This window comes from Eschscholzia californica, unplaced genomic scaffold (genome assembly GCF_041429995.1).
Source record: "Eschscholzia californica isolate CP2 unplaced genomic scaffold, dmEscCali1.0.p SCAF_1, whole genome shotgun sequence".
Classification (NCBI taxonomy): Eukaryota; Viridiplantae; Streptophyta; class Magnoliopsida; order Ranunculales; family Papaveraceae; genus Eschscholzia; species Eschscholzia californica.
In genome coordinates this window covers 26429623-26453118 of record NW_028238198.1, presented here as the reverse complement: position 1 = coordinate 26453118, position 23496 = coordinate 26429623, and the positions used below count along the sequence as shown (strand labels likewise).

Here is a 23496-nt window from a genome sequence, read left to right as displayed (position 1 = left end):
TTGTGAAAAAATAAATGGTTTTGGCATTTTTTGTTTTGCTTTCGACATAAATATAAAGACTAAAGCATTTTTTTGTTTGTCCTTTACAAAAATTAAAATGTTATGCGTATTATCCTTTGTATTTAACAAATCCGTTAACGAACAAATAATATTTTGACTAATACATTATATATGTTGTTAAGAACACAATTATATATGACACCAACATTTTATAATAAGTCGGGACATTATTATAGATATTGTCAACATTTTATAACAACACAATGATATATGTTGTCAACATATAAGGGTAAAAATGGAATTATGAAAAAATATGTTATCTTGTTAACAACATAATTACATATGTTGTGAACATTTTGAAAAATGTTCAAAAAATGGGTTTTTTTGACATTATTATTTTTGAGTGGGTTTTTTTCTTATTAGGGTCTAGATTTTTGGGTTTTTCACTCATTTCTATTTACATGAATCTAATATACTTCTTTTTTTTTTTTTTTGTAAATAAAACAACACAACTTCCAAGTAAACTTAGAAACCCAAAACTTTCGTGATATCTCTCATTCTCTTGTATAAACGAGGCATAACATCTCCTCCATTCCCTCTTTGCTGTCTGAGACTGTCACTGCTTTTTCAACAAAAAAAAAAAATAGTCAGTGCTTTTCACATGTTTATGTTATATATGGAGGCTGGAGTCATAGCAGTGGAGTCACCTAACCTCGTCTGGTGTATTAAAAGTGTGGGAACAGAGATGATGTATTCAAAGGAATATGCCTTTTTTCCAACAAAAAGTAAAGGGCATTATGCCTCCGCATAAGCATATATAGTGGACTAAGGTCGGTATAAATCATAATTTTTTTGATAAGAAGTATAAATCATAATTCTATGACATTAGATAATTGGTATATCTTTATTGACAACCTAGACAAATTAGCATATACCATATCCATACTACTAATGCAAGATAAAGATTATTTTGGCTCATAGATTACTGGTCAATTTGTATTGAAAAGATTTCGAATAAAATAATAGGTTATTTAGAAAAAAGAAAAAAAGGTTATTTAAAATTTACATCTTCATCAGTGAAAATCACATATATTTTTAAAATTCAAATAAAGTAATAATATAAGTAGCGAGCAAGTTTACTTTTGTCATGGCGTCGTCGTCAGCCTCTTGATTGATTTATTTTATCTTTTCCTATGAATGTGTGTTTCACTTGTGAATTTTCATCACAAAAAATGTCATAATCTCCAAAAAAAATGAGCCTCCAAAATCAGTCTAATGTTATTGCTACATTATTCTGTATATATTGGTCAAAACAAAGTTAAACCAAATTTACCCAAGTTTGAATCTAATGTTATTTCATATAGAATTCTTTTAGTAATACTCGTTGGATTGGAATTTGGGAGATTTAGAAACCAAATTTAGTCTCTTTTGTTGAGGTTTGTGTTGAGTCTTCTTCTCTTTTGCAAAATTTTGTGATTTAGGGAGTGTGAATAGTAAGACGGGCGTTGCGTCCCGCATTATTGTGCCTCATTTACGAATTACCATATTTAAAGATTTGCTCACGGAAGGGTGCTGACTGCAGTAATTTGGATCCTTTAGAACTCCCCCTAGCAAAAATGAACACAACCTTAAAGCCTAAGAAGAGGAAGCACGATGCTTATTGGCCCAATCATCTATCTTTTTGTAGACCGACTAGAGTCCATGAAGGGCCCAATTGCCTCCTTATTGGGCCTAAAAGAAATATCAAGTTTGGGCAACACCTTGCAAAGTTAGGGTGGAGGATGGATACGACTATTACCACGATCAATTCAGTTTGACTCGCATTTTGTGATTGTTGAGCTAAATATGAGTAAGATTTAACTCGTCAATAAGTCACCAGATTAACCAGGAGGCAACATGTGCAGAGTCAGGATTAGGAGTCAATGTGCGCTAGCTTAAAAAGCCCTAGAAAAGAATTTGATCAGAAATTAAGGACAAACTTAAAGGGTCAAACATGAAACAAGGGTAAAGTTAAGGGGGGCAACAACGAAATTGTAGAGAAAGAAATGGCCAGAGACGAATTAATCAAATACAAAATAAAAATGCCCTTAGTAAGATTTAACCCTGGAGGTATCTAGTACGATTTCAGAGGGGTTGTCGGGCATAGGTTCTGCTATTTGTTTAACTCAGGCGGTTATCGTGCTTATCACATCTTGATGATGTATCAATGCCTTGTAATGACTAACGTAGATCATAATCGATTAAAGAAAAAGATTAACGGCAGACTTTAAAATGGGGATAACCAAGTAACTGATCAACTTAGCAAAGCTAACATGACGAAGTAGGTTTGTCTAATCCCTAAATAACGCTTTGAGGCTCTTGACTACATCCATGTTGTTGATGTCTGGCTCCGCCATTGGGAGACAATTGAGCCGAGACTCTACAGTCTACACGCGCACAAGCGGATCAGTGACAAAGTTAACAAAGAGGTGGACAAAAAAGAGTTTTGTCACATGAAACCAAACTCTAACCTGGGAGATTGTTGGAGGTCGGCACGAGTCTCCTAGGCACTTAGAAACTTTGCTGCAACTTAAAGGTAAATAAAGAGGTGAACTCAAGTAAGCTCTACCATTTGAGCCCTAAAATAAAAAGATCTGCATATGTAAGTTCTGTAGGGATTTACACCCTTCTACTAGTGTTTATAGCGGAAATATGACATCTAATGTCTACACTAGTATTCCCAGGATCACATGCAAAACTAGTAATTAATCTAATGGAGATAGTAGATTACCTTAATCGCTTTTCCCTCGAACTAGTTGAATTGATTGAAGAAGATCAAGAGCTTCAAGTGTAGCTCCTCTACTTGGGACACGAGCAATCAATTTGATCTCCCACCTTGTTGTATAGCTAGCACACCAATGGTGGTTGGAAAAGAAGAACTCCTTTCTTCTTGACTAGATAGATAGTTAATGGGAATTAGCTCACTTTCTCCTCTCTACTTGATGTGGTAGAGTAAGAAAGCTTAGAGTGAAATTCCACGCCTTATTCTCTGCCCTAAGAGTGTTTATATAGAACCCTAATAAGAATCCACCTCCTTTTAGGTTTCCTAAAACACCCTTTAGAATAAGATTTAGGGAAATAGTCGAAAATAGCAACTATTGGTATTTTCTCAATTCCCTAAGGAGGAGGTGCCCAAACACCACGAAAATTGGCAGATATAATGTTTATTATATCAGCAACTAACCCTCCAAAATTCAGCCCAATCCGAATCCTAGAAGTACCCGAACCGGTCTAGGCCCAAAAACCCTGTTTTTGGCCTTTTTGTACTATCTTTGCCTAATTCCTTTTTAGGCCTATGAGATATGTTTATGGGACACTCCCATGATTATATCTCACTCCCACTAGTCATATCCTAGATCAATTTGTCACTCTTATGTGTAACCCGTTGTAGGATCCAATCGAAGTTAGCCGCGAATTACTCCGTAATTCGACGATCGTAGTTGGTCTCTAGCTACAACTCTACGATCCCTAAATCAATCGGACTTGATGATCTTCCACATCAATTGTCCTATCCGACAATTTGTTCGCATTGTCACCTTGGTCGAAGGACATCTCCTTCAACTCCTTCAAGTTCGACACCTTGAGCTTTTCTTTGTCTGAGAATGACAGTTACGTGGAAGCCATGATAGTGCCAAAGATACGCTTTCAATATGTGAGTCGTTATTACCTGAAGATACGCTCATGTCAGAAGATACGCACCTGATACAAACTTGTTTTCAAACGGACATACTTTCACCAAAAAATAAATAAAAATGGTCAGGGCACAAAATATGCGAGTTCCATTGACCTTTTCTTCTTCCTCTAGATCATTTTTCTTTTCTTTCTTTATGATTTAGCATTAACAGACAAATTTGCTAAGGCTTGAAGCAAAGAAAAGGAAACTTCCCCTCCATTCTGACATTGCGGTAGAGAAGACATGGTTCTTCTACGTGCAAATGAAGGGTCTTCATCGCGGTATAAAATATTTTCTCTGTCGCGATAAAGAATACGAAGTGTCTGAAGGGGAATAACCTAGTGTATCTCATACACCTAATTGTCTAGTGTTGGTAACGGAATCTCAAACATCATATGTTTAACACTAGTTTCCAGGATCTATACATGAACATACCAATGAACTAGATTTGAAAGATGATTACCTCTTAATCGCTTTCCCATGAACTAAATCCCGACCAGTATTCGGAAGATAAGAGCTCCAAGTGTAGCTCCTTGTAGACGGTGAGAAGTCTACGGGTCGGAAGTCAGAAGGTCGGTAGCCGAAACGTCTTCTGGAATTCCAAACGTCGAGTTCTTGATTGATGGGCACCAGCAACGTGTGAAAGAAACCTGCAAAAGAAGATGAACAGACACAAACAAACCCGTGAAGGCTTGGGGGGACACCGGGATGGTGCCTGCCAAGGGCCCTCCGACGGTCAAGTCAGCAAAGTATTATAATGGATAATAAACGAAAAGCCGAGGGTATAACCGTTGATGTATTATCGGAGAGTGGCTAGGCTCGTAGAATGACCGGAGTTCGAATCTACGGGAGCGAAATGATCAGAAGTACGAGAGTAGATGTTACCAGTAGCGTGGAGCAAGAAGAAGGTTGTGATCTCCTCGAAGACGTCTGGAAGCGTTGAGCAGGAAGCGTCGAGCCGGAAGCGTCGAGCAGGAAGCGTCGAGCCGGAAGCGTCGAGCAGGAAGCGTCGAGCAAAGATAAGCTATAACACCTTTGAGGCGTCTAGTAGTGTCCACGACCAGAACCAGGTGAACTTGTATGCAAACGTCTCGAGGATAATCGAAGAACAGAGGGCGAGTGGAGAAGAAGAAGTTGTATGAGTTGCTTTGCTCTGTATTCGATGATCTGAGAAATGAAAGTGCTCCTCTTTATATAGGCTTGAGGAGTGATCCGTTGGGAGGAGTAAAGGCTGACCGTTACGGAGTAAATGCACGTCAAGATACCTGGGATATGGTGACGTGTACACTGGTTGTACATGCACAACGGTTGTGCATGTTCTATGACAACTACTCTGCATGTGCATGGTCTCACATTTATGTGAGACGTTACCATGTTATGCATGTCATTGATGGGGGATAATTGTCTCTGAGGTTACGTTGACCAAGTCAGATATCTTTGTCATTATGGATATATTTGACATGTGGAGTATCTCTTCATTAAATAATCTCTTACACGTGGTACGTGGAGCTATAGACGTGTCGAGCGCCAGACGTGTGGAGATTCGGGCGTGTGGGGCTTTGTGCACGTGGGAACTCTTTTGCACGTGATTGGGCCTTGACACGAGTTTTAGGGTCTAGTTGACGAGTATCCATTAAGAGACTTCTGGGCTGGGCCCAAACAAGGACAAGCGAGCCGGGTTGGGCTTGACGTCCTGATGGACATTTGACCGTCGAGGGCCCAGGTGTAGTTTTTGGTCAACACAGTTTGCCCCCCACTCTCTAAGTAAATGGTCTATTTCCTTGGAGAGTAGATGAGAAGGAAGGAACGAGGGCGGTCCCGTTGGTTAGATGATTTCTGTGTCAAGCGTGTGAACCAGATAACAACGTTGCAGCCCTGCTTGGGAGGAGAAGTCCGGGAGACCTTCCCCGTCGTCGGGCAGGTTTCGAGATGTCCCTCGCATTATCGGAACACGTCGAAGGTTCGTCGGGCGGGTTTCCGGCGTGAAGCAAGGTCTCCACGCTGCCTGGCAGCGTGGAGCAGGGTCTCCACGCTGCCTGGCAGCGTGGAGCTTCTCACGCTGCCTGGCAGCGTGGAGCAGGACCTCCACGCTGCCTGGCAGCGTGGAGCAGGACCTCCACGCTGCCTGGCAGCGTGGAGCAAGATCTCCACGCTGCCTGGCAGCGTGGAGCTTCTCACGCTGCCTGGCAGCGTGGAGCAAGATCTCCACGCTGCCTGGCAGCGTGGAGCAAGATCTCCACGCTGCCTGGCAGCGTGGAGCTTCTCACGCTGCCTGGCAGCGTGGAGCAAGATCTCCACGCTGCCTGGCAGCGTGGAGCTTCTCACGTTGCCTGGCAGCGTGGAGCAAGATCTCCACGCTGCCTGGCAGCGTGGAGCAAGATCTCCACGCTGCCTGGCAGCGTGGAGCTTCTCACGCTGCCTGGCAGCGTGGAGCAGGACCTCCACGCTGACGGGCAGCGTGGAGCAGGATCTCCACGCTGACGGGCAGCGTGGAGCTTCCCACGCGGCTGGGCGGCGTGGGGCCAGCGGGGAGCTCTTGCTGCCGGGGCAGCGCGGAGGGTCCACTGTTGTCGAGGTGCGACGCATGGGGTTCTTTTTTCGGGAAGGCCGAATTTGGTGACTTGGCGGAGTAGCGCCATGTGGACGCCCAGGTGGCGTTTATGTCATGGGTCATCAGGATCTTGCCATGTGGCGATGTGACCCATGAGTCAATATGGCCCTTTGATCAGGGGTTGAAAGTCCTATAAAAGGGGTCCTTAGGCCCTTGAAATTCATTGTTGTGAAAACTTTTTTAGAGCTCTGGATTCCTAGAAGCGGTTTTCTCCTGTTCTTCGCGTTCTTCGTGATCTTCATACCAATTCTCAACAAGTAAGTCACTTTTTTATTTTTTGAAATTTCGATCCTTCGATCTGTTCTCGTCGTATGGAACTTGTTATTTTCCGTTTGTCTTACCGATTAGCATGTTCTTCCATATTAGTGCTTTGTATGAAACTTCCCGTATGCATGTGAACTTGTAGTAGGCGTATACATTCACTCGTAGGAGTTACAAGGATACATGGAAACCTGTAGCTGTTGTGTAAACTAGGAGTAGTTGTAAATGTGCATGCAAACTGTTAGTAGTTGTAGTACAAGTAAACTTGTAATTCGTATTGACGCACGAGTGAACCGGTGAAGCATGTAGGAGTACACGTAAATTAGTAGCGCGTGTGGGAGTACATGTAAAGCTTTATGACATGCGTAGTTGTACATGCAAACTTGTGAGGTGGAGGTGTGTACGCGTACTCATGAGGAGGATGCGTGCGAAATCTCTGACATGTATCTATTCACAAAAAATTACTCAATCCTGTAAGTAGTGCGGAAAATACCTCAATTTAACGAGACTCGTCTATATGCGTTCTTGATCCGTAAGTGTCTTTATTTTGTACATGCCCCCATTTTGCACGCGATCTTCAGTTACTCCGTCTTGTACTCGCGTGAGGCATTCCTGAGTGTGTTTTCCCTTTGATACGTAGGATGGCCAGGACTTTCCCATACAACCGTGAACAAAGTAGTGCTGAGCTTTCTCCGCATTTAGGTGAAGTGCCTCATGTCGACTCGTCTTCTGATGACGAGATCGATGTGGAACAACAACTCTCGGTGCTGACTGAGGAGTGCGTAGAAAACCTCAGGGTGAACTATCAAATTCCAGCAACTCTAAAGATGAGAGCGCCTGAACTTGGCGAAACTGTAGTCGAGTCGCGTCGGCCTGGATATTATGCCTTTTATGAGAACTTTCTGGAAGCGGGCGTACGATTCCCCATTTCTTGTCTGGTGAGGGATGTGTTGATTAGGTTTGGGATAGCCCCCACCCAACTTATGCCGAACGCGTGGAGGTTGTTGATGGCCTTGGAGAAGCTTGGGGAGAATCTGAATGATCCTCTAACCGCGCAAGATGTAATTGCCCACTACTTCATGAAAGCAAATGATCATGGATCAAGGCAGTACCAACTCAAAGTCCGTCCGAAGATGGCAAAGATTATAGTCGGTTTGCCACGTTCTGAAAAGAATTGGCAGCGCCGGTTCTTCTTTGTTAAGAGGGACGGTGTGTTTACCCCGCGCGAGAGCGGGAATGTCTCGTTTAAATGGAGAAGTGCTCGTGAGTGCCGTCCATATTGTCGATTACGCTTTCACACGCATTGTTCTTACGCGTTATGTTTTCACATGTTTTGTTTCGCATGTCTTGTTTCACGTGTTTTGTTTCACATGTTTTGTTCCACGTGTTTTGTTTCACATGTTCTGCTCCACATGTTTTGCTCCACGTGTTTTGCTCCACATGTTTTGCTCCACGTGTTTTGTTTCACATGTTTTGTTTCACATGTTTTATTTCACATGTTTTGCTCCACATGTTTTGCTTCACATGTTTTGTTTCACATGTTTTACTCTGACATCTACTCTGTGTAATGTAGATATAGCAGACGGGAATTTGCACGGATTTTCTCGTGGCGACCAGATAGTCAGGCTCCAAAAATTTTGGGAGGAACCCGCATTGAGGAGGACTTGGAAAAGGTTGGTTTTCGGAGAGACTGAGTCTAGACGCGCACAGGGTACGTGTTCTGCTTTTAGCTTTCTCCAGTCGTTTGACTTTTACCTGTTTCCTTCGTGCGAGTAGATGTTTTCTTCAGTCGTTTGACTTTTACCTGTTTCCTTCGTGCGAGTAGATGTTTTCTTCAGCTGTTTCCTTTGTTTCTTACAGGTGGAAACATGGCTCCAAGACAGAGTTTCAAGGTACCATCGGCCAAGGAGGTGGCCTCCAAGAAGAAAATTCCAACGAAGAAGCCGAGAGTCGAAACGTCTCCCGAGTGTGTGTTCGTTCATCCCCCTACTTCCGGTATTGAGCCCTCTTCCTCGAGAGTCAATACGCATGAGCCAGACTCTGGAGCGATGCATGTGGATTTTTCCCCCTCGATGTCGGTGTTCGAAGACCCATCCTCCCTCCAACGTGTTTCTAGCTCCTTAACTTCTGAGAGTGATAGAGCTTATCTTAAGAAGATAGGTGTTCAGAAGGCGTTGGAGCAGACTGCGCTTAGTGGTTACCAGGTTTGTAGTTCAGAAAATGTTAGAGCAGACGTCTGTTACATCATCGGTTTCCCGACTTGTATGTGTTAACGTCCATATTCTTTGTTGTAGGCGATGATGAGTGCGAACTACGCCCAGGAACATATTAATTCTCTGAACGCGCAGATCGAAGCGGAGAGTAGTCGCCGTGTAGAGTCGGAGAGATCCATGCAAGGGCGCTATGAGGAGTTAGAGGCCAAGTACTCCAAGCTGAAGATCTCGCATAAGAAGTGTGCGGGAGTGCTTAAAGAGATGACTTACAACACTGTGGCAGTAGCTCGAGGCGAGATGATGAAGCAGTACGTCGCAAACGAGCACGCAGGATGGGACCCCGAAGGAGAGATTGAGCGTTATGAGGCCCTGAAGGATATTGATTACAGCTTGGATCCTTGCTCTGATTAGAGATGTCTTTCGAGTCGTGGACTCTATTTCCTTCTTTGCTTGTTTGTTTTTGTTTCCGTACTAGTTTGATAAACTTCGTGAATGGGCGCGTTTTTGCCCCATTCTTTTTAAGTATTTCAACTCGAACTTGGTGAGGCGTTGATTCTCACTTGTTATGTTATGAATGAAGTATTTTGTTTACGTTTATACTGTGCACACAAGGTGTGAACGTTCTTTGTATGGGCAAACGGGTTGCCTTTTATGAGTCATATTGACTTATGTCTTATAGATGTGGAGCATGCCGAATCTTGTGCAAGTATTTTGTGCATGTAAAAAGACAAGCAGAAGTAAGAGACTTAGATTTTAAGTGAATAATACCTCAGGAAATTCTTTATTGATACATGTGAAAATTTCGTGCGTTAGTACGAGTACAAGACAATCGGGTTGTCGTATGTAACCCTTTTATAGGAAGGGTGGCAATCGGGTTGCCGAGTACATGTAAAACAGATGAGCAATCGGGTTGCTAAGTACATGTAAAGAAAATGAGCAATCGGGTTGCCACTTTGTCGATGCTTGCGAATGTAGACAAACGGATTGTCTTGTAGTTGAGTTTGTTGTACATTCACACCTGGTTTGTGTCGTCTTTTCATGCGTTTTATTGGTTCTTCATCTGTTGCTTCTTCATATGTCTTTACGTGCAATGTTGCTTCTTCACATGTCTGTATGTGAATTTTATTGCTTCTTCAACTGTTGCTTCTTCATACGTCTTTACGTGCAATGTTGCTTCTTCTCATGTCTGTATGTGTATTTTATTGCTTCTTCGTTCATGCTTGTTTTTTCCTACATCTCTTTGTCCTGTGAAATTACATCATGAGTGTGCTCCCCCCAGCCTAAGTGTAGTACTGAACTTTGTGCTGGACTTAGGCTGTGTTAACCTTCGGCAAGAGGTGTCTTCGATTTCCTGTGGGGGAAGAAACAAGTAGTCAATGGCATAGCCATTGACCCTCCGACGCTCAAGTTAGTCAAGTACTAAAAGAGAAGCGAAAGATGGAATATTTGAGTTTAAAGTGCGAAAACTACTTCCCATTTCCTCTCGACATGTTCTTGTGAGCGTGAAACGTGTACTGGTGTGAAGATGTTTTTACCTGCACAATTTCCGTCGAGGGGCTATAGTCGGTGGAAATCCCACCGACTCTCCGATGCCTAAGTCAGTACATGTACAAGTAGGAGAGAAAACAAAGAAGTAACAATAGAGTTTAGAAATGATACAGTTTGAGATGCACGGCATTCCAACTGTTGTTTATGTCACGTCCATCTTGTGCTTGAATTTTATACGCGCCTTGTCCTACCACTTTAGTGATCTGATACGGGCCTTCCCAAGTAGGTGCAAGTTTTCCAGCGCCGCTTTCTTTGGTGTTCTGGAACACCTTTCGAAGTACCCAATCTCCTACCTTAAATGTTCGAGCTCGTATGTTTCTGTTGTAATGACGTGCCACTTTCTGTTGGTAAGCTGCATTTCTAATGGCTGCCATATCACGAATTTCATCGAGCGTGTCGAGATTGTGATTGAGTTGTTGCCAGTTACTTTCTTCTTCTGTCCATTGGTAACGGGTAGAAGGAAGTCCTGCTTCTGCTGGTATGACGGCTTCTGAGCCATAAGCGAGTGAGAAAGGAGTTTCTCCTGTCGGAGTTCGAACAGTGGTTCTGTACGCCCATAAGACTCCTGGTAGTTCATCTGCCCAGGCGCCTTTGGCTTTCTTCAATCGTTTCTTTATTGTGTTCATGATTGTTTTGTTGGAGGATTCAGCTTGTCCATTTGCTTGGGGGTATCTCGGAGTTGAGAAGTTTAGTTTGATCCCCCATTCTTTGCAAAAATCTTGAAAGTCGAAACTAATGAATTGCGAACCGTTGTCGGTCACAATTTCTTTTGGAACGCCAAACCTGCAAATGACATTCTTCCAAATAAAACTTTTTACCTCTCTATCACGGACTTGGTGGAATGCTTCTGCTTCAATCCATTTGGTGAAGTAGTCCGTCACAGCTAACATGTACACCCGTTGTCCAGGTGCTGTAGGAAGTTTTCCTACTATGTCCATCCCCCATTTCATGAATGGCCAAGGAGATAGTATTGAGTTGAGGCGTTCTGGGGGGAGATGAGATGTGGGTGCGAAGCGCTGACAACTATCACATTTTTTTACGAAGTCAATGCAATCTGACCTCATAGTTGGCCAATAGTACCCGGCAGTGAGTACTCTAGCTGTTAGACTGCGTCCTCCGGAATGATTCCCACATTCTCCTGCATGTAATTCAGTGAGGACGTACCTGGCTTCTTGTGGGGTGATACACTTGAGATAAGGTCCTGAGTATGACCTCTTGAGTAGTTGTCCATCTAGGATGGTGTATCGGGCAGCTTTAGCACGAATCTTTCTTGCTTCTCCTTTGTCTTCTGGTAACTCGTCATTCTCCAAGTATCGAATCAAAGGATTCATCCAGCTGTCGGTTTGATCCGTAGCGGCTACCTCTGAAGTAGGATTTTTCCATACTGCTGGCCACTCAAGCAAAACTAGAGGAATATTTTGAGTTACCTTTGTTTGAATTGAAGAACCGAGGTTAGCGAGTGCATCAGCGTGTCCATTCTCTAGACGAGGTATCTGTGTTATGTTCATTTCTTTGAAGGAAGTTTGTAATTCTTTTACATGAGCAAGGTATGCAGTCATTTTGGCATCACGTGCTTGATATGTTCCCTGTAATTGGTTGACAATGAGTTGGGAGTCTGACTTAACGTCTACTCTCTGGACTCCCATTTCTTTTGCAAGTGTAAGTCCAGCTATAAGTGCCTCGTACTCAGCTTCATTGTTTGTTGCTTTGAACGCACAACGGATAGCTCGTTGTATTAGATCTCCTTCGGGAGAAGTCAGAGCTATGCCCAACCCTACACCATTCATGTTGCTTGAACCATCTACTGAGAGGTTCCACTTCTGTTCGCTTTTGTTGGTTAAACACAACAACTCTTTCTCTGCCTGCATTAGCATGTTAGGTGAAAAATCAACAAGGAAATCCGCTAATACCTGTGATTTGATGGCGGTCCTTGGTTGGTATGAAATGTCATACTCACTCAGCTCCACTGCCCATTTGGTAAGGCGTCCAGAAAGTTCTGGTTTATGGAGAATGTTCTTCAGCGGGAATTCTGTAACCACTACCATCGAGTGACATTGGAAGTAAGGTCTGAGTTTACGAGCAGCGTGGACCAGTGCAAGTGCAAGCTTCTCCAACTGGCTATAACGCGTCTCTGCGTCTAGAAGTGACTTGCTTACATAGTAAACTGGAAGTTGTTTTTTATCTTCCTCTCGTACTAGCACGGCGCTTACTGCCGTTTCTGCAACAGCCAAGTAAACATAAAGTTTCTCACCTTCTTTGGGTTTTGAGAGTAGAGGTGGAGAGGTCAGGTACGCTTTGAGTTGTTGAAGTGCGTCTTCGCATGCTGGCGTCCACTCAAAGTTTTTTGACTTGCGTAGGGTGGCGAAGAAAAGGTAGCACTTTTCAGAAGATTTTGATATGAAGCGACTAAGTGCGGCGACTCTCCCTGCTAACTTCTGTACGTCCTTTATGCAAGTGGGAGATGGAATGTTCATGACTGCTTGTATCTGTTCTGGATTGGCTTCGATTCCTCTTTGTGTCACCATGTAACCTAAGAATTTTCCAGAGGAAACACCAAATGAACATTTAGCAGGGTTTAGTTTCATGTTATACCTTTTAAGGACGTCGAAGGCCTGGCGGAGATGATCCAAATGTTGTTCAGCCTCCAAAGATTTGACTAACATGTCGTCAATATATACTTCCATGGTATCACCTAGCATTTCGGCAAACATTCTGTTGACGAGTCTTTGATAAGTGGCTCCTGCATTTTTTAACCCAAAGGGCATCACCTTATAACAGAAGATACCCCGTTCCGTCACAAAAGCCGTCTTCTCTTGATCTTCAGGATGCATCAAGATTTGGTTGTATCCGGAGAAGGCGTCCATAAAACTCAAAAGTTCATGGCCAGAGGTAGCGTCGACCAGCATGTCAATATGTGGCAATGGAAAAGAATCTTTCGGACATGCTTTGTTGAGGTCGGTGAAATCGATGCAGACTCTCCACTTACCATTCTTCTTTCTTACCACTACTACATTAGCGAGCCAGTCAGGATAATTGACTTCGCGTACTGATCCGATATCGATCAATTTCTGAACTTCTTCATTGATAACTCTATTTCTCTCTGGAGCGAACTTCCTCCTTTTTTGCCTGACAGGAGAAAAACTTGGGTCGACCTGCAATTTGTGAACTATGATTTGAGGATCAATACCTGTCATGTCAGCGTGTGACCATGCGAAGCAATCATGGTGAAGCGTGAGGAATTCTACTAGCTTTTCTCTGAGCGTAGGATTTAGTCTTGAACCGATCTGTATTTTATGATCCGGTAGCTCTGGGTGAATCTGTACTTCGTCCAACTCCTCCATAGTTGGCTTGTCTGGGTCACTATGGAGTAGTTGTTCTGTCTGTAATTGCTATAAAGGAGCTTTGGGCGTCTTCAAGGTGTTTTTGTAGCAGTTTCGAGACGTGCTCTGTTCGCCTTTAACTTCACGCACCCCCCATGGAGTAGGGAACCTTATAACTTGGTGGAAGGTTGATGGGACTGCCCTCATGTTGTGGATCCAAGGACGTCCAAGTATGATGTTGTAGGCAGAGGGACTGTCGAGTACTACGAAAGTTGTACTCATGTTGATTCCACCTGCAAAAACAGGTAAAGAAATTTCGCCGAGCGTGTACTTTTGCTCGCCGCTGAAACCGATGAGAATGGTGGGTCGGCGACATATACTCGTTTCTTCCAGTCCCATTCCTCGCAATGCATGTAAAAACAACACGTTAGTAGACGAACCATTATCGACAAGTATTCTTTTAACAAGAACATTAGAAATAGTAAGTGAGATAACGAGAGCGTCATGATGAGGGTTGACGAGCCCTGATGCTTCATTGTCTGGGAAGCTGAGAACTTGGTCTGTGAAGATAGGTGAAGATGTTTTAGATGAGTGAGCGTCTGGGTTGGCTGCTACACGTGCACTTCTTTTGGCGGCTGAATGACTGACTCCGCTTACTTCTGATCCTCCTGTGATAACCAAACATGTTTTTGTTGGAGTTGGTTCCTCTGGTTCCTTTGGATGAACATCTCTTTGGGCTATAGTATTTTTCCCTTTATCTGTCAATAGGTCAGTGAGGTGACCTCTCTTCAAGAGTTCAGCTACTTCTAGTCGAAGGGCTATGCAATCAGCGGTCATGTGTCCGTGGTCAGCGTGGAACTCACACCACTTGGTATTGTCTCTCTTATCACTAGGAGTTTTTGTCTTGGCGGGCCATCTTACTACATTGCCCATTCCTTTCATTACAGCGACTACTTCGACAGGTTCAATGTTGAGATTGTATTCCGGAAGTTTGGAGCGAACAGGCGCTTGATTCTTATCACTTGGACGTCCAGAGGGGGTGTTGAATGGTTTCCTGTTCTCTCGGGACAAGGGTCCTCTGGATGTTGGATATGGTTCTGCATGTCGACGATCGGTCCTTCTGTCGGACTGTCTAGCGCGTCGATCACTGCTTCTTCCTTCATACGAGTACGACTTGTTTCGGTGAGCTTCGTCTTCTTCCCAACGAATTTCTACCCACGCCCTTGCTAACACGTCTTCCATTGTAGTGCAGTTGAACTTTGTGAGTTCTTTGTAAAGCTCTCCATCTGGTAAAAGACCTTTTCTGAAGGCGTCTACAGCAGTTTCCTGGTTACAATAAGGGATAGATACTTTCTCCCTGTTAAATCTTCCCACGTAGTCACGTAATGGTTCTCCTCTTCTTTGGTGGACTCGGTACAAGTCACCAGAAAGTTTTTCCAACTTTTTGCTGCTGGCGAATTGTTCGACAAAGGTGTCCGTCAACTAGGCAAATGATGCAATTGAGTTATTTGGGAGGTTTGTGTACCACTGTAATGCTGGTCCGATGAGACTAGACCCAAAACTTTTGCACATGCATGCCTCACGCAGGTCTCTTGGAATAGCTGCTGTGAACATCCTCTGCTTATAAGAGGCAATGTGGTCATCTGGGTCAGACGTACCATCATACATCTTCATGTTTGGGAAAGAAAACTTCTTTGGCATCTCCACCAACGCGATAGCATCGACAAAGGGCGAGTCAGCGTAACTGTGAGGAAGACTCTTTTTGAAAGGAGTGGGCATTCCTGGAATACGTGTAATCAACGCTTCCATCTCTGCCAATTTCTTTGCCATTGCCTGTTCTAAAGGAGTACCTGTAAACGCAAACGGAAGTGAATCAGAAGACACATTAACCTGAGTTGATCCGTTTGTCATAGGATACACAGTAGGTAAAGTATATGGGAGAGAAGAGTAAAAGGGGGTAGTAGTTGGAAGAGTTTGATGCGTGTGCTGGGTGGCACGTAATGGTGTGACAGGAGTAGCGGTAGGGACTGGAGTCGATCCTCCAGCTGTTACAGGAACTTCTTGACTCGAGGGGCCTGCTTCTTCTGTACTTATAGGAACTGGTCGGGCATTTCTCGAGGTATGAATTCTGGAACCTCCTGGAGTCATCATAGAAATTTCCGTAATTTTTTCTTGGAGTAACTGGTTCTCTGCTCTGACCAGTTGGTTTTCTTCCTCTAACGCCTTGACACGTTCAGCGTTCTCTCGCATTTGGGCGTTAAGTAGAGCAAGTTGAGCAGAAACGTCAAGAGGAGCAGATGTCATATTCTCTTCCATGTGGCTGATTGTCTTCGTTGTTAGTTGCTGAAGCCCCACGGTGGGCGCCAAACTGTAGACGGTGAGAAGTCTACGGGTCGGAAGTCAGAAGGTCGGTAGCCGAAACGTCTTCTGGAATTCCAAACGTCGAGTTCTTGATTGATGGGCACCAGCAACGTGTGAAAGAAACCTGCAAAAGAAGATGAACAGACACAAACAAACCCGTGAAGGCTTGGGGGGACACCGGGATGGTGCCTGCCAAGGGCCCTCCGACGGTCAAGTCAGCAAAGTATTATAATGGATAATAAACGAAAAGCCGAGGGTATAACCGTTGATGTATTATCGGAGAGTGGCTAGGCTCGTAGAATGACCGGAGTTCGAATCTACGGGAGCGAAATGATCAGAAGTACGAGAGTAGATGTTACCAGTAGCGTGGAGCAAGAAGAAGGTTGTGATCTCCTCGAAGACGTCTGGAAGCGTTGAGCAGGAAGCGTCGAGCCGGAAGCGTCGAGCAGGAAGCGTCGAGCCGGAAGCGTCGAGCAGGAAGCGTCGAGCAAAGATAAGCTATAACACCTTTGAGGCGTCTAGTAGTGTCCACGACCAGAACCAGGTGAACTTGTATGCAAACGTCTCGAGGATAATCGAAGAACAGAGGGCGAGTGGAGAAGAAGAAGTTGTATGAGTTGCTTTGCTCTGTATTCGATGATCTGAGAAATGAAAGTGCTCCTCTTTATATAGGCTTGAGGAGTGATCCGTTGGGAGGAGTAAAGGCTGACCGTTACGGAGTAAATGCACGTCAAGATACCTGGGATATGGTGACGTGTACACTGGTTGTACATGCACAACGGTTGTGCATGTTCTATGACAACTACTCTGCATGTGCATGGTCTCACATTTATGTGAGACGTTACCATGTTATGCATGTCATTGATGGGGGATAATTGTCTCTGAGGTTACGTTGACCAAGTCAGATATCTTTGTCATTATGGATATATTTGACATGTGGAGTATCTCTTCATTAAATAATCTCTTACACGTGGTACGTGGAGCTATAGACGTGTCGAGCGCCAGACGTGTGGAGATTCGGGCGTGTGGGGCTTTGTGCACGTGGGAACTCTTTTGCACGTGATTGGGCCTTGACACGAGTTTTAGGGTCTAGTTGACGAGTATCCATTAAGAGACTTCTGGGCTGGGCCCAAACAAGGACAAGCGAGCCGGGTTGGGCTTGACGTCCTGATGGACATTTGACCGTCGAGGGCCCAGGTGTAGTTTTTGGTCAACACACTCCTCTACTTGAGACACTGAGTAATGACTTAAACTCCCTCCTTACAGTCAGCTAGGACCTTCTTGAAGGTTGAGATGAAGAACTCCTTCTTGACTAGATACTTGAGAAAACTCCTTTTCTCTCTCTCTCTCTCTGAGATGTATATTCTGAAACTCTTTCAGACACTCACAATTCTGTCTCTGAATTGCCTCCTCTTTAGGTTGTATAATTTGGTATATATAGAAATCCCTAGAAGAGGTATTAGACTCAAACTAGGATTCCATAAACCTAATTATTAGGCAACACCCAAAATACCCTCCATTGGGTCACTTAAGTTGGTCGGCCAACATAGCCCTTTATGGGCTTCCTTGGCCGGCCCACTTAGGGCCTAGCCGGCCATCACATGGCCGGCCTCCCTAAAGCCATTCCGGGCCTCCCTTTTGGGCCCGGACATGTTTATCTCTTCGGACTTCTCCGAATCTTTCAGGACTTACCGATAATGGATCCAATCCACTTATTTGCCATTGTCCATCTAGTCAATTCTCTCCGTTCAAATCACTACTCTGTTGTGTAACCCTTGTAGGATCTGGTCTATGTTAGCCGCGAATCAACTCTTGATTCGACGATCGTAGTTGGCTTCTAGCTAAGCATTACGACCCCTAATTGGACCGGACTAATGATCTTCCGAGTAAGGTCATTAAGATCCTATTAGCCAAATTGCACGCATTGCATCCTTGGTCGAAGGACACTCCTTCGGAAGGATACCATTCCTTCAGACTTTAGGCATTATATCCTTCAGTGTCCCTCACGAGATAAAGCAACATATCTGCGCTGCAACGATGAAGATGAAGAAGGGGAAGCATCTCCTTCGCCTTTTTCAAGCCTCAACATATTTGGAGAGGCTAAGTTATAGAAAAAGGAAAAGAAATATGAGAAAGTTAGATAGAGAATAAGAGGAAGATATGTAGATGCTGGTATTTAGTCGGACTTGGTGATGGAGGAAGAAGATTTTTTTTTTGTTTTACTATGGGAATGGCCATCGAAGATTCAAAAAAGACAAGGGAATAGAGTTATTTGGGTCGGGTGCCTATTATCACCCAACACGGGCATGGTGCTTGCTGAGGAGGCACCTAGTCTGCCCCCAACCATAATCATGTTTCTTCATTTTTCTTCTTCTTCCTCTCTTTCCTATCATCATCACGTTATTATGGAAAAAAACCTTGTTTCCAAACCCATCTTCATCAATCTACAATGAGGAGTTTGAGAGATAAAAAACTTTGTTTTAGAGAGAGAAATAAAGTAAAACAATTATGAGAAGAACTTTGGTTCCAAACCAACTTTGATACACGATGAGGAGTTAGAGAGAGAAAGAACCATGATTCCAAACCCTTTATCCAAAACCACCAAAACCAGAATTAAAAATAATCTGGGGAACCTTATTTTCGAACTGTTCTCGGGCTGGTTCGAAACCCAAAACAAGAGCTCGGACTGCCCAGAGTCTGAAGCCTCGCTTTGGGTTTCAAGCGGGTCGATCCGTGCCCGCGTGCCAATAGATGTTTGGGGTCAAATGGCAAAAAAATAAAAATAAATAAAATAATAGGAAATGTCTATGCATAGAGTTGACTGACGAGAACATCTTTAGGGGAGCGTTTATTGACTTGGCTATCCTTGGATAGCCAAAATGGAATTAACCCTTAACGGAGTCTTCAAATCAACGTCACAACTTCTGCCACAGTTATCACGGGATCACGCTTACCATCAAACACTTCTCAAATATTTCCATCCCTGTAAACTAACGTCGTCTAAACATTCTATCTCATCTTCTTCACTTCCCCACCCCGAAATAACCCCCCTTTCCTAACCCTAACTCCGTCAATCCATGGCTTCCTGCGATGACGATTTCTCTCTCCTCGGAGACGATAACCAAACTCACCACAACCACGACGACGACGAAATTTTCAATCCCGATCCATTTTCATCTAAATCGCCAGAGATCAACACAGAACTTCAACCACATCCAGATCAACCCAATCCAATCAACGTCCTCGGTGACACCGAAATTCAGGATAAAGCAGATGACGCTAATATCCCCGGCGATTTAGTAGCCGGAGAAGAAGATTTCACTGAGGCTGGATTTGGATCTCAGGCGAACAACATCAACGCTTTCGGTGAAGACGATTCAAATCCTTTCGTTACTCCTGGTGCTGATGGTAATGAGTCAGATCGGACTGATCCAAACAAATCTAGAGATGATTCTCAACGTGAGAAGAGGAAAGATCGTGAAGAACTCAGCGATACTGAAACTACTGATTCATACAAGAAATCTAAGCAAACGGATTCAACAAATACAACAAATGTTACAACTAATACTGCATCTGGTGGGAAAGATTACAGATACAAAGGTGAAAGTAGGAAAGATCGAGAGGAATGGAGTGAAACTGATATAGGTATTCTTCTTGATAATTACGTAGAGAAGTTTCTTCAGCTAAATCGGAGCAATTTACGAGGTAAAGATTGGGAAGAAGTAGCTAAAATTGTTAATGAGAATAGGCCTGATAAAGAGAAACCAGGTAAAAGTATTGAACAGTGTAAGAACAAGGTGGATAATCTGAAGAAAAGATATAAGGTTGAGTTGAATCGGGTTCAGAAAAGTGGTTTAGATGAAAGTCACTGGATTTGGTTTAAGAAGATGGATCAAGTAGTGGGTAGTTCGCCTTCTTCGAATTCGAAGTTTGTTTCTGATGAAGAGAAGTCTCCTGCTGCTGCTTCTACTCCTGGTAGTGTAACTAGGCAGCAGCCAAAGAGGTAATTTTCTTCATAATTGTTATCATATTCTTACTTCGTTGGTTAAGATTATGGAGAGTTTGATCATGCTCTTCCTTGTTAGATAGATATTGATTGAATAAATGCTCATAGTTTCTTCAAGCTACTATTCAAATGGATTCATGTTTCTTATTTTCTCTGCATTTGTATTCGCAAGAGTGGATTAGGGTTCAGGGGTTATGCTCTGAATCCTGAAATTGTTTTTGGTTTATTTGCTAATCTAGATGGAGATGAACTTTGTAGATTTATCAGTTTATTTAACGTTTTAGTGTTCAAGTTTATCATTTTCTTTGTATCTACCTTTTCGTTTTAGCTAAATGGTTCTCTCCCGTGATCGGATGTTTGGTGAAGGTGCACAAAGATGAAACCCCTGAGTTCCCAATTGCATTATTTGAATAAATTTCCTTTTCGTGGGTTATCTGTATTTGATATTTTTTCCGATTCACCCATTCATCATCATGAAGGTACTAGAAAGTTTCACAAACCAAGATGTATTTGATCTTAGTTTGGACTACACAAGCTCCCTGCCAGAAATAAGTTCCTTAAGATTTCTTAATATAGTAATTATAGGCAGATGGATAGTAAATGGTTTATTTGTTAAATTTGAATGCATGCTGTTATGTTTGTATGTTTTCTTTTCAATAAAATCATCTCATTTACTAGTAAGGGCCTAATATTGACGAAGTTAATGGTACTACAGTATCCTAGTTAAATTTCTTGACCATGCTTAGAAAGGACACCTCTTTTCTTAACACGATCTCTCACTGTACAAGTCTATATTATGTCATCAACGCTCTGCCAAAGTTTAAGATATAATTTGTTAATCAAGTAGCTGATATACTTTGCAGGAGCTGCAAGTATCCAATTGTAGCATCTAGGCTTGTTTCTCCGACAAATAACTTGAATGTGAAGTCTTTGTCAAATCCTAGATGGAAAAGAGTGGTCTTTAAAGTTAGTGGTGCGGCATTAGCTGGGACAACCCCTCATAATATTGACCCAAAGGTGTGTTCTTGCAAATGCCTTAGTTTATATATGGATGGTTTATCTGATTATTACAATATCACATAGTGGTTACTTGAGCAACGATGATCACTTTAGAGTTTATTGTTTAAAGAAGATAAAAATAGAATAAATAGAATCATCCTTTGTATGTCAGGTGTCTATGCTGATTGCTAGGGAAGTTGCAACGGCTTGCCGCCTTGGTATACAGGTATCCCCAGAGTACTATCCAGATTCTATTTGCCTTCTAAAAACTTGGTTTTACTTCGTCGGATTTTCCGCGCACACGCACCCACACACACCACATATATACATATATCGAAGAAAGGAAGAATAATGTACTAACAAAAGAATAATGAAATACATACGAGCACCAAACTACGAATGACCCGAAAAGAAATACGAGCATTTATATATTGAACTTCGATTACATTATCCTCTTGGTATTCACCAGGTAGCGATTGTTGTTGGTGGTCGCAATTTCTTTTGTGGCAACTCATGGGTTAACGCCACTGGATTGGATCGATCTACAGCATACCAAATTGGGTAATTTTGGTTACTTTGCCGCTTGTAGTTAAATATTTATTGTTCCACATTCTCCCTACCCTTTTACTAAGATTTTATTATCTCTTATTTAACTTCAAAGATCCTTTATGTTTTTTTTCTTCGAATAATAGGTTTATGGAACCAAACTTATAGCCTTACATGTCTTATCTTATCATGCTTATAGTGCGATAGCAGCGATACTAGATGTTCTTTTTTATGTTTACAACTTTTGCATGAAGTTGCTAGCCTTTGTTGATCTCCCAATTTTCTCTTCAGACATAGAATGTGTTTGGTGCGGCTTGTTTCCTCACACCTGAATTGTCCTTTGTGTTCTCTATCCAACACTTAATTTCTAATTTCGTGCCCTTTGTTACCTCACCTGTCTTTTGCTGTGTTTCTTCCCTTGTCTTTAATGCCTTATCATTCCTATACTTACTAAAATTTAAAATGAAGATTATATATATATATGTTTGCCACAATACCTACCACCACCAGTCAAAACAATACTGTCATATGTTTGCCACTGCAGATTCCGTTTCTAGTATTCTTTCCATTATCCATACTTAATTGTTCCGTGAAAAAAAATGTTCGATTCAGTTATCATTAAGTTTGTTTGTAAACTTTCACCTTATTTATCATGTTGAATTGTTTGACCGATAATAGGATGATGTCAACTGTGATGAACTCTATATTGCTTCAGTCAGCTTTGGAGAAACAGGGTATTCAAACACGTGTACAAACTGCTTTTCCCATGCTTGAGGTTGCTGAACCATACAATAAAAATCGAGCCATCCGTCATTTAGAAAAAGGGAGAGTTGTTATATTTGGTGGTGTTGGTGCTGGCTCAGGAAATCCAATTTTCACCACAGACACAGCTGCAGCTCTGAGAGCTTCCGAGAGTATTGATCTCCTCCATTTACATAGCTTATAAAATAATTCTGTTTTATGTCATATATTCCTGGGGAGACTTTGATGTGATATACCTCTTTTATGTCAGTTGGGGCCGAAGCACTCCTCAAAGGTACCAATGTTGACGGTGTGTATGATCGCCGCTCCAGAAACAACAATGTGGCTTTTGAGCATATTTCTTATGGAGACTTAGTTTCCCGAGGTGCTAGTCCTATGGACGTTATGGCAGTACAGTTCTGTGAAGAAAATGGGATTCCTGGTAGGTTTCTCTCTCTCTCTCTCTCTCTCTCTCTCTCTCTCTCTCTCTCTCTCTCTCTCTCTCTCTCTATCTCTATCTCTATCTCTATATGTATATATATATATATATATATACATATCTTGGTATTTGACCTTCTTTTTCTCGAATAAAGAGTGTATTCTATTTTATTGTAGTTGTGATCTTTAATCTCCTTGAATCGGGCAACGTTTCAAGTGCATTATGTGGAAACCCAGTTGGAACCCTTATTGATGAGTCAGGAAAGATGAACTGATGCATATGAAGCAGTTAATATGCCGATCGAAAACCAGTTCTTAAATCAAATCGAATGGAGGAATTAGTACATTTCAGGTAGTTAGCGATCTTAATCTAGCACCATCCCCATTGTACATGAAAATGTGGGGAATTAGATTCTGATTTCCCTCTGTACTAGTTACCTGTTCAGAGATAGTCTTTTACTACTCAGGATCTTTATTTTCTTATCGTGTTAGCAGCAATGAAGGCAGTAATAACCTTCAGAGTTTATTACTGTTGTTGTTTACTCTCTGACCCATAGATTGTATCAAAGCTTGCTGTAGTGATATTGATAATGGGGGAGAGAATTGGAAGAAGGTGAAGGTAAAATGTAGTTACTCTTATGATCTAGACATATAACTGGATTTGAAGACAAAATGTACTTATTTTACTGGAAGAAACAAGTAGTTTGATATTTCTTCTATCAGTGTTAATTCATAATATA

The 23496-nt window shown here is 42.5% G+C and overlaps 1 protein-coding gene across 2 annotated transcripts; it reads left to right on the top strand.

The window, feature by feature from the left end:
* The first annotated feature begins 1540 nt into the window (after positions 1 to 1540).
* Positions 1541 to 23473, top strand: LOC147565557 (uncharacterized). Of its 2 annotated transcripts, XM_086652048.1 has the most exons (8): positions 1541 to 1633; positions 18842 to 20029; positions 20896 to 21049; positions 21204 to 21257; positions 21501 to 21592; positions 22256 to 22491; positions 22590 to 22760; positions 22934 to 23473. In XM_086652048.1, exons 2-8 carry the CDS (start codon positions 19104 to 19106, stop codon positions 23029 to 23031), a joined length of 1731 nt encoding a protein of 576 aa, XP_086508174.1. In that variant the 5' UTR covers positions 1541 to 1633; positions 18842 to 19103; the 3' UTR covers positions 23032 to 23473. The 2 variants fall into 2 exon arrangements, with proteins under 2 accessions (XP_086508174.1, XP_086508175.1); XM_086652049.1 differs by lacking the exon at positions 1541 to 1633 and having other exon boundaries at positions 18566 to 20029.
* Positions 23474 to 23496: the final 23 nt, after the last annotated feature.

Excerpts from the sequence above, each read along its gene's own strand:
- LOC147565557 (XM_086652048.1), top strand. The coding sequence starts at position 19,104 with ATGGCTTCCTGCGATGACGATTTCTCTCTCCTCGGAGACGATAACCAA. Across the intron at positions 21,050-21,203 it reads CTCATAATATTGACCCAAAG|GTGTCTATGCTGATTGCTAG; the intron begins GTGTGTTCTTGC and ends TTTGTATGTCAG. Across the intron at positions 22,761-22,933 it reads TGAAGAAAATGGGATTCCTG|TTGTGATCTTTAATCTCCTT; the intron begins GTAGGTTTCTCT and ends ATTTTATTGTAG.